The 11,562-nt window shown below is 38.9% G+C and overlaps 1 protein-coding gene across 1 annotated transcript; it reads left to right on the forward strand.

Moving 5' to 3' along the window:
• Window positions 1-657: 657 nt before the first annotated feature.
• On the forward strand, window positions 658-10,533 carry PTER (phosphotriesterase related). Its single transcript, XM_010024298.1, is given in 7 exon segments — window positions 658-1,089; window positions 3,242-3,441; window positions 4,092-4,147; window positions 5,827-5,833; window positions 6,193-6,198; window positions 6,913-7,053; window positions 10,323-10,533. Coding segments are annotated over 7 exon segments (1,053 nt in total).
• Window positions 10,534-11,562: the final 1,029 nt, after the last annotated feature.

The following is an 11,562-nucleotide window of genomic DNA, read 5'->3' on the forward strand; positions in this document are numbered from 1 at the left end:
AGACCTCTATAGTGCAGCTGGCAAAACAGCCTGAGATCCATTAAAGCTGAAGGAGCAGAAGATCCTCCCCATCCCTGCGTTCCTCATACAGAGGGGCAGATGAGGTGGCCAAACATCGACAGCTTCTGTGGCATGCACGGGGGACAGTGAGTCTTGGAGGACACAGATGAATAAACTGAATGTACCAGTAAGGAATACTCAGCCTTGGTGCTGAGTATGTTCATCTGATGGCTCAAGCTGACAAAATTTGACAGCTGCTGTTGAGCATAGAATCCTAAATGAACATACAGTGGTTGTTATTAAATAGGAAACATTTATCTCATTGTGGTACTGACTATATCACAATAAATGATGACGATTTCCTTGTACTGGAGTGTGATATGTTTACATTGCTAGAATACTGATACAGATCTAGTTGGGTAAAATAAATGTTTTTCACTTTGAGCACTCTATTGGAAACAGCATTTGAAAACATTTCAAAACATTTCATTCAGTGAACACACGCAGCATGTAGGTACGTGTGTGAGAGAGGAGGGAATTCAGAAATTGTGTAAGAAAGGTTTGCTCTTTCTGAAATGTTCTTGTTTCCTTTCTTCTTCCTTCCCAGACTCTTTTAGAATCTCTTTTTTTTTTTTTTTTCCTTTTTGTTAAAGAAAAATGCCTTCCTTGAGCGGGAGAGCACAGACTGTCTTGGGCCCTGTGGAGCCAGACCACCTTGGCTATACATGGACTCATGAACACTTGGCCGTGGACTACAGCAGCAGTTTTTTACTACTTTCTCCAGGTCAAGAGCCTCTGTCTGATGGGCCCATTGAGATGAAGAACTTGTTTTGGATTAAGCAAAATCCCTACAGCCATAAAGAAAACCTTCTTCTGTATCAGGAAACAGATGCTGTGAAGGAGGAGCTGTTGCATTTTAAAGCAGCAGGTGGTGGGATGATTGTGGAAAACACGACTACAGGAATTGGTTGAGATATGAATTCTTCGAAGAAACTTGCTCAAGAAACTGGAGTCCATATTATTGCTGGGGCTGGGTTTTATGTGGATTCTAGTCATTCTTCTCAAACACAGGCCATGACAGTGGAGCAGGTAAGTCTTAACCATTGCTTCAGTGTCTCTCTCCTATGAATTATCCCTGGGTGAGTTAAAGTTGGAGAGAAATTCCAGCAAAATGGATGAAATCTAGAAGTTCTCAACATGAAAAGCTTGGGAACAGCATTAACTGCTTGGGGAACAGCACTATTTGCATGTGCTGGGATTATTTGTCAGGATTTGCAGTTCTTAAGCTCTATTTTCTCTGAGGAATTTGTTACAATGCAACAGTAAAAAGAAAATAAAGTCCTTCATGTGTGGGTATCTGGTACAACACCAAGTAGCCTATTCTTTTTACATTTTTTTACGGAAGGAGTATATCCTTTCTGCTTCTTCTGTCTCTTTTTCTGGCTAATTGCTTCCCAATGAGATCACCCATGATTCTTGTAAAAATCATAAATAATATTTACACGACAGTTGCAAATCATTGTTCTGCTCAGGCTGTGTGTTGTATCTCTGGTCTGTACCATTTGTCCAGACTTTTCAGGACAGAGGCTACATCAGACTGTTTGTACAGTGCCTAAGACAATGTGTTAATAATGACTGAGGTCCCCAGATATTCCTACAATAATAAATATTCGTTCACCTTTTATTAAGAAAATGTGATGATAGGGAGAAGAGGGAAGGGAACTCTCCAGGGCAGGAGGCTGTGAATGAGATGAACAGAGCTGAGAAAATGTTTTAAAAATCTGTCACAGTTTACAAATGAGACAAATTAATTTTAGAAATCAATGGTCATAGTTTGAGCAGCTCTGTCAGCTACACTGGACCCAAGCTGGCCCAAGCTGTAGGGAACAGAATTACTTTTCCTTAATATTCTTCCATTGTTTGAGATTTGATAACAAATAGATTTCTTGGGGCAAAGGTTTCCTTTCTGTATTTGCTGGACTACTGGAGACCTACAGATGTCCTGTACGCAGCAGGTCACCAATACTTAATCCAGTCCAGAAGACAGTTACTTAGAAAGAGTTGTGCAGTGACTGATCCACAATAACCGGTGGTTCCTCATTTGCCAGTGAATTTGACATGATGTTATGTTTTATGATTAGACAAAGACAATTTGAATATTTTGAGAGATGCTCTTGAGGAGAGGAGTGAATTCTGTATCTGTTCGTCAACAGAAATGGTTGGCAGACTGGTTAGACATGAAGCAGAAGGTGTGTAATTATAGGTTGAAGCATTGGGCAGAAGCCTGCTGTAAATTGTAACAGCTTGAGCTGGCTTTTGTGTGTAGATTGAGTATTTACTAATATGTTGTGTGAGGCTGTTGAGGAGATAAGGTGTGCAGTAGAGATAAGTTACAGAATAATTCAGAAATTGGTTTAGGATTTTTTCAGTTTCCTGGATTTGCTTGCAAACCTTCCTTCTTCCTTTGCTCACTTTATGCTTCCTTGAAATCACGATTTCCTTAAGATTCAGGGTCAAAGGGTTAGGTCATCATCAGTGCCATTTTGTGTTCTTGGTTCTGAATGTATGCTTTAAGATACATGGCCTATTCTGGGAAAGAAAAACTATAGCTTTTATAGCAATCAGTGTTTATTAGGAGATTCTCATGTCTTTTTTGCCTACCAATATTTAAAACCAAGCTAATTTTGATCATGTAAATTTGTCAGCTAAGCTTTGTTCTTGTAGTTCTGATAAGTCAGGGTAGCTCTTGCTGGTTTACATTGGCATTCCCACAAGCAGGATTTGCCTTAAACTTTTCTCCAGCATCTGCCAGTTTTTCCCTTCCCCACCTGAATGACAAGGTTGCCTTATTTTCTGATCTCTTGTGTCACAAGAAATTACACTGAATTGTTTCTGGAGATACTTCAGGAGTGTGAGGCACGGGTTTAAGAAAAATTAGTCTCAGCCTAAATCAGTATTCAGATTACACGTAGACCAGCTTTCTTGTCAAACCTGGACAACTGTGTGAGTGGATACTGTTAAATCAATATGCTTCTGTGTTTATTTTGGTCTTAGTGAATGGCTAGCATAACGTTAATTGACAGAAATCAGATTTTAACGGCTGTGTTTTCACACACCCAGCTCTTAATTAAGTTCAGAAAGACCTCGGGAGTATAACTAGCACAATGTCCGTAGGCCAAATTTGATGCTATTTAGCACAAATAGTATTAATAACAAAAAATCTTATTTTCCTTTTCTCTAGCTTACAGGCATTATTGTTGATGAGATACTCAAGAGAGTGGATGTGACTGACATCAGGTGTGGTGTGGTGGGAGGAACAGGTTGCTCCTGGCCTTTGGCTCAGAGTGAACACAGAGTGCTTCAGGCAACAGCACAGGCTCAGCCACAGCTCGGGTGCCCCGTTATCATCTATCCTGGCAGACACAGCAATGCACCTTTCCAGCCATGTCTCACCTTGGCAGGTAAGTAGACTGTTCTGCTGTCCTTCTGGCAGTGTTGCCACAACCCACAGCAGTTGCAAATAGCTAGGTTTCTGTTGTGCACTGGGATCACGATGTGAAGAATTATCTTCAAGTTTACTGGCTTAAAAATAACTGCTTATATAGAGCTCCATCAGCTTCCAGAACTTCAGTCAGGATCATCTTTAAGATTCACATTGATAAAGAGATTTTGGTATTCTTAATGCTCTCTTTGAAGGCCTGGAGCAAGATCAGGAATAACTGTAGCTGCATTTAAAAAGAAAAAAAAAGGAATTCTATTAATTCATATCCCTGCACAAAAGCATTAGAAATTGATCACCTTTCACCAAATTGGGTGGGAAGCTCTAGGCTTCTGGTATTTTTTAAAACTGCGACACTCTTAAGGGCCTACCAAAATCTCACAAAAGCTAATGGAGAACTGCCTGATTTGGCTGGATTCTATATCAAAGCAGTAGGCAGATCTTTTATGTTCTTCTACCAGACAGAAGAAACACTGCTTAAAAAAGAAAATAGTGGGTTTTGGATAGTTCTTAGCATTGATCAGAGAGCTAACTTTTAGTTTCCTTGAGAACAAAAACCGGGAGCCCTGCATTAGACATGGAGAGGAATTAGGGTGCTTTTCTCTCTCCAGTGTAGAAACACAGCCTCTACTACCAAATCTGTTTTGTGTGACCTTGTGTTGCTCATGGTGAGCTGGAAAATATCCAAGCATTGATTAGTTTGGACAGTTGCTGAATAATGGAGACTGTTTGTGGTCATATGATTCTCAGCAATTGGATTGTTTGCCCTCTATGTGAGTGTAATACAGGCAAGAGAATTGTGCTCCAAATTTCTAACAGTTACAGGCTCTAACAGCTTGCAAATCGAGCTACAGGTGGTTTATATTCACACAGAGATCAATGTTTTACTTGGGAATTTTTGGAGCATAAGATTCAGTATGATGAAATTTTATTTATATTTGATTGTATATGAATGATATGAGCTTACTTTATGTATTTACCTGCATTCCATTGTATCTGTAGCTATATTTTTCTCTCTTTTTTAAAGAAAAAACAATTACTTAAATCTTTTTACAAAAGAGGACTGAGCAAGCTACCTGTGTCAGTACTTATGTAGCCATTTTGATACAACATAAACACACAGTTACGGTTTTTCTCCTTTATATGCTGTTGTAAATCATTGAATTCAGTGATTTATTGGAAACAAATAAGGTGGAAAATAAGCAATATAAGTAGGAAAACAGGCAAAACAGAGGTGCAGTTTCACTAACAGCCGTTGATGCACAGTATGACATTTTCTTACACTCCTTCTATCATTACTTTCACACATTCAGGTTGGCATTTGCTGTAGCATAGACTCTAAACTACTGTGAAGTTTGGCTGTGCAATGTGCACTTAACATTTTAAGTCTCCTCCAGTGAGAAGAATCCACGTGGGAGCATCCCAGTCCCTTAAATGTGAGATAAATTTGTACATAGCTCCATATTTCATGTCTGCTTTGACACAGACAGAATGGTAGTTTTCAGATGGATTTACAATCAAATGGTAAAATTTAAATGCTGGCTAACATGTTCTGCAGTTTAGCATCTTAGAACAAAAGGTAGCAAGTGTCCATAGTGAAACTGTAGTGTAGATAAAGGCTGGGAAGCAGAACCTATTGAGTCTTGGGTTTGGCCATGTGTTAGGGGCCAAGGTCATAAAGGTATCTCAGTATATATCAACATGCATTCACTTGAGCAGCTGTTGTTAGAAGACTCACAGCAACTGTTACCAATGCTTGGTAATGGTTGCTGGGTGTCCCTATGGTGATGTGGGGATGAGGTCCAAACTTACAGGATGTTTCCCTGTGTGCCATCTCCTTTTCCATGTATTCAGGGCTGCTCAGGGTTGTTGTTGCTCAAACCCCTGATTCTAGGACTGACATTAGCAGTTCCAGCTGGGAACTGTTGCTGCTGCTATGTCCATGTGGCTTACAAGGGGATCCAATGGATGATGAAATTAAGCTCTTCTGCTCTTTGTTGGGTCAGAGCAGCCAAAAGCACAACACCAACAATAGTTTTAAGAAGACATTGTTCTGGCTTTGATTTTGAAATACATCATCGGACGGGTTTTGCCACCTGCACAGGATTGAATACTCTTGGCTACCATCTTTATGTGAACTGAGCAGGACTGGATCTAAAATAACCCATTCTCTTGCTCTGCACTTTGAAAACTCATTTGGTGATAAATGTTCAATCTCTGTAAACTGTAACATTTATTTTAAAATAACATTTTTTTATTAATTACAGTTGGCAAATTTTAGACTCCACTGATGGCAGGTTTGTTTCAACAAGGGTTTTCTCGCTCAGCCCATCTGTTCCTCCTACTTGGCCCTGTTGTTAAATCATAATATTGAGATTTGACATCAACCATTTCCATAGCAACAGACTGTGATGTCATTGTAAAGGGTAAAATTACTTTGTGTCATCGATATCTGCAGTGATAAAAAACCTAACAACTGCCCTTTTGGTTAACTGTGCTGTTCTTGTGGACATGTGCTTATTCCTTAGATGAAAAAGATTGTACCGTGGCTATAAAGATAAAATTATAATGTATCATTTGGGTGGTTTTGGTTTTTTTTTTCCTTTGGATAGCTTGTACTCTTGGCAAAAATATTTCCAAGGGGGAAAAAAAAGTATTCTAGAGAGCTCTTACTTCGTTCTTTTCCAAGTGAGTGACAGGTTTTAGTAGTTTTGTTTCTCTTTGTTTCTTCACTTTTCAGATCTGCTGCAAAGCCCAAGTTCCAGGTACTCACAGTGCCATTATATATTTTGGTGAGAACATTTCCTTAAAGCATTCTGGCCAGATCCCAGTGCATACGATATATTGCTGTTCTAATGACAATCTAGAAACATCAGTGTACAGAATAGAAACTAAAGGCAAACTCCTGTATTACTGGTGTGTGATGGATGAAATGAGCCCTGGATGTAGCTGTCTCCTGTAACTCTTTTGAGAAAGTAAATCTGTCTTCTGTAAGTAATCTATTGTCTTTTTTAAATGTCTCTATGAATTAACCTCCTCCTTAAATGTCCTTTCTTGTTAGGTTGTCTATTGAGAGGGTTAGTGATATCAAAAGTAAGTAACTTTCCCATTTCCATTTAAAGATTATCATAAATGTTCTCATTATTTCATGGGGGAAGAATTGGGTTTGTTTTGATTTATTTTGTTTTCATGCATGAAGTCCCAGATGGAGGTGAGAGAGCCAAAGCTGTATATCAGCTTAAGTTGCATGTGCAACACAGGAATCCTGTGTTTCAAAAGGGTGAACTACATCTTAGATTATTGGTTTTGTTTCTTGAAGTAGGAAGTCACAAAATACCTATCTTCTTTTTTCTTCCTGTTATAATGATTTTTTCTTCCTGTTACAATGTAACTTTGTTTTATATGTTCCTCAGGACCGTATCTGATACAAAGAAACTTCTGGAATTTGCTGAACTTGGATGCTATTTAGAGTATGACCTATTTGGTACAGAATTTCTTCATTACCACTTCCATCCTGATGCTGTCATGCCGAACGACAATGACAGAATTACAAGGTATCTGCTTCCATGCCGTTTAAGCTATAGCATTGCCATTGATAGATGAATATTATTGGTACTTGTTTTAAGGCCATCACAGTGATTCTGCTTGCTGTTCAAAATTGCCTTTTTTCATACTAAAATAATGACGTTTTTCCCCTGCTGCTGTCACATTATTAGAGCATGTATAATTTCTTCTGTCTGCAAAGGAAGATGCAGAATCATAGTGTTGTAGAAAGTTACTTGAGAAGAAGATCAAGAGCTTTTTTAACTTCATTCACTGTCCTAATTCTATGCTGATCTGGTTGAGTTTTATAATTTAGTGCATTTATATAGAATGTAGAAAAGGCTGGAGATACTGGATTTATGTTAAGGTTTGTCTTTTGTTTGAAACACAGTATTGGAAACGTGGTGCTTCTGCCAAGTATCATCTGAGCCTGTTACATCTCCTCACAAATGCTCTAAGCCAGCAAAACCCATTGGTTGTCTTGGGTGGATTTGTGCTTCTATCCTGAAAACCATGCTTTTTTCTTCCAAGCACGTTACCATCTCTCCTCCTCCTCCTCCCCTTTTACCCTTTCTCTCTTTTGAAAGGTGAGATTCCCATCTCAGCACTCCCATGCTCCTCACATTTACAATGTGAAAATATTGGCCCCACTGGTGGGATACCTTTTCCCTGCTTCTCATCAGCACATGCAGTCTCAGCTTATCCACACGTCAAATCTGTTGTGCTGTGCTAACACAAGGTATTGCCAAGGAGATGCATTCTTTACAGAAACTGCCAGAGAGAAGGTAGGATCAGCTGGGAATGGGCATCTCACTCCTTCCACGCTGGAGGTGGAAGCCTCCTCTGCTGTTTGTCCACAGTGTTCGTGTGCAGTGAAGTGGCAGGTTTCTGAGGGTGGGCTGCCATCCTGCCTGTGTCTTTTTTCCTTCCCGAGTTCCTTGGTTAAAAAGATTTTATGATCCTTGATCACTAATTAAGTAACTTTTCAGCTTTTGCTTACATTTCAGACACAGCTTCCCTCCCCCTCGTTGTCAGATTAACCTCAAAACTAATCTCTGTTTTCAGACTGTTCTCTTCTTAAGAAGGTGTCGTGGTTACTATTCCACTTACTGCCAAGCGTTTGCTGCTGCTTTTCACATGAGAAATCCTATCTCTGTCTTTAACAGGGCTCTCAGTCTTGCACTTGGTATTTTAAACTGTTGCACCAAATACACAGTTTTCACATTTAGAATGGGTAAAGCTGCTCCTCTCCCCTGTGCCTCCTCCCCTCTCCTGTGCCATGGGAGGTCAGTGTGTATACAGGGCTGTGAGGAGTGTGTGTAGAGGAATAGACTATGGAGTAGTTAGCAAGTGCTTGTTCAGCCATGGCAAAGTTTTCATTCCATCCGTGGTACTTGCTCAGCCATTGATGTCTCTCCTTAAGCTCTCTGGCATTTGAGTATTTCTTGCAGCAGGCTGTTGATAGGAAGAAAATACAAAAAGTATTCTCACTGTATGGTGTGAGTGTGTACATTTGAGTTAGGTGTGCCATTAAATGGGTTTTGCTGGGCTTTTGACACATCCTCACTGGACATAGGATGACAGTGGCAATCTCCTTAGGCTTTTGGGTTTTTTGTCAAAGTGCACCAGAGAAATGGTAATCAAATTGACTTTTAAATATGTTGATGAAAATACTAAAGAGAAAATGTATATTTGGGTCTTGTCTATTCAAAACATAAATTCCTGTAGTCATGCCATACCTACTCAAACACAGTTTAGCCATGTGTGTGCTTACATAATTTTGCTGCAGTCTACTGTCAATGCAAGTAAAAAAACTGAACATTTTCAGGGGCAGTTTTTCCTTGAGTCAGAAGCAAGTACTAACTAAACTTACAACCAGAGCAGAAAGCAACAATGAGTATGGGATATAAAGGACCATATGCCTCCCAACCCCTGAAATTCATCCAGGTGTGAAGGGAAATGATTCTAAGATGTTTGGTCAGCAGAGAACTTAGTCACTTCAATGTCATTGTTCTTGCTTTCTGGTTGGCTTGTGGTCTCTCTGAATTTCAGGCTGGAAAAGATACTTGTGATGTTGCAATGCTACAGTACACATAGTGTTGTGCACTAAATAGCACAGCTTATCGTAGGTTTTTGAAAGATGCTCAAGACCAAGTTCTGTCTCACTTGCCTTTTTCCTGACGCCCATACTGATTTGATCCTGCTACATGTTCCTCCTCATAACTAATGGTAATAAAACACAACAGTAGGGGCTTTCAGATATGTATAGGCCCTTATAAATCTGGTATTTGCTTTCTTGCAGTTAAAAGCACAGTCAGGAAAGTAAGAATTAGAATTTCACAGTGCTGGCAAGTGATGAGCCTTCATGAGGAACAAGCACTTTCTAGGTCTGGTCTGTCCATCTCTGCCACTTTAACGCTGCAACCTACTGCCAGAGTGAAGCCTAGTGGGAAATGTAACAGTCATACAATACAGGAGTTTAGACACCCACTGAATAAATTCTAAACAATGAGCAGAGCAAAGGGTTAAGTTTACCTGGCTGAGAAGTGGAACAGAAGGGCTTGCTGTGGTAGACTTGCTACAAGGCAGTGACCAGAAGGATTACTTCTTTTTCCAAGCTGGCTTGTCGTTTTGCCAGGTCTGTTTAGCTGGGCTGTTGTACTAACTCCTCTCATTTCCTGGCAGATGCAGTGTGCAACACCTGTCTTACCTTCTTCTTTAACAAACGTCTTTGAAACGTGTTTGGATGATAACTGTCTATATGGAATGTTTGGTAAATGGGAATTAATTAAAGATGTGGAAGTATTTGTGTGATTAAGCTGGGCTTCTCAAAGGACCTGTCACATGCAGAGTCTGGTCGTTAACAAATGTAATGGGACTAGTGCTGTGACAGCAGCAAGAACTACCCTGCTGAGAAGGAGTTTATGTAGCAAATTATTACTTACTCATGCATGTAAAACCCATGTCCCATGCTTGGTGATGCTGAAGCTTTTGAGTTTGTCCATGGACTTAATGGGGCTGAGAATGCAAAGTCAGGTACCAGCTCCACTTTGAGATGTGTGGCGGTATGTTTTCAGAGGTGTTTGGGTTTTTTTCATTCAATAAAGTACACGTTTTATTTTCAATTACATATAAGGAATATGTCTTCTGAGTAGCTAAAAATAAGTATTTCAGTTATCATGCAGTACAGTAATGAGGGAAAAAAAGTAAATCCTGCTCAGTTCTGTGCTGTTGCAGAGTGGGAGCCTTTCACTGACAGGTATGCTTTTTACTTTTGCAGGATTCGTGTGCTGGTCAATGAAGGCTATGAAGACAGAATTCTGATTGCTCATGATGTGCATACTAAGAATAGGTTGATGAAATATGGAGGCCATGCATATTCACATATCCTTAAAAATATACTTCCTAAGATGCTGATTAGAGACATATCCCAAGACAAAATTGATAAAATACTCCTAGCAAATCCAAAGCAGTGGCTGACTTTTAAGTAGGAATAATGAATAAACATTCCTATTTTATAGGGAATCTTGATAAAATTCACTTTTATTTCAGGAAAGCAGTCATTTTAATACATGATTCTTTTCAGAGAAGCTGGAAGTTATTAGTTAGATGCAAACAAACCTATTATGATTTTTCTCTTTAATGAGAAAAACAAAATAATATATATCCTCTCTGCATTTTCTGCTTTCTAAAAGTCTGTTCATTAATAATTTACTGGATATGAGCCTACCTCCAAAATCTTTTCTATTGAAATTTTAAAATGATTGTTTCTACAGGGTAATCTAATACTACTATTAAATGTTACCCAAAGTATTATGGAAGGTGCATCACCTGGACTTTGAAGGAAATTACAGTTTTCAATTAAATTCTCCTTCTCCAGGGGGTGATTTTAATCCTTGTAATATTGACAATGTTCTAATTATCCTTGTATTCTTTAAATAATGCTTGCTGAAAGGTCTGTGACTTTTACATAGCTTCCACAGACAACAGAAGGCAAAAAGAATCTCAAGTAATTCTAAAAAGATACTGTTTCTTTCTAGTTCATCAACTTATTTTTAACTGAAAGTGCAAAAAATACTCTGAAAATATATTTCTGAATAAAGCAATTTAATGACTTCTTAAACTGTGTGTGTTATTGTGGATGTCCTTTTTTAATTGCATCAGTTTTTTATCCTGAACTTTTGGGATCTCACAGCAATCATGTGAAACTTCATGCAGACCAGCTTCTTTTTGTAAGGAGGCAACACCAAAAGTCAAAATGTATTACATAATACAGTTTTAATGAGTTGTAATAGTTATAACAAAGGTTGTGATATAAGTCTTTACAAATCAGTATATCAAGATATGATGAAAAAGGAAGAAATGTTTGCCTTCTATGTGTTTTTCACATAAAGTGTGTTCTTTGCTCTTGTCTAACTTTAACCAGGGCAGGTGATTTATCCAAAAAATGGTCTTATCCTGTAGCAGTGGTAGCCTGATTTCAAAAGCTTCCTCAACTTGGACCTTATATGTCTGGTAGT

The sequence above is a fragment of the Nestor notabilis genome, unplaced genomic scaffold (genome assembly GCF_000696875.1).
Source record: "Nestor notabilis isolate BGI_N333 unplaced genomic scaffold, ASM69687v1 Scaffold36181, whole genome shotgun sequence".
In the NCBI taxonomy this organism is placed as follows: domain Eukaryota; kingdom Metazoa; phylum Chordata; class Aves; order Psittaciformes; family Psittacidae; genus Nestor; species Nestor notabilis.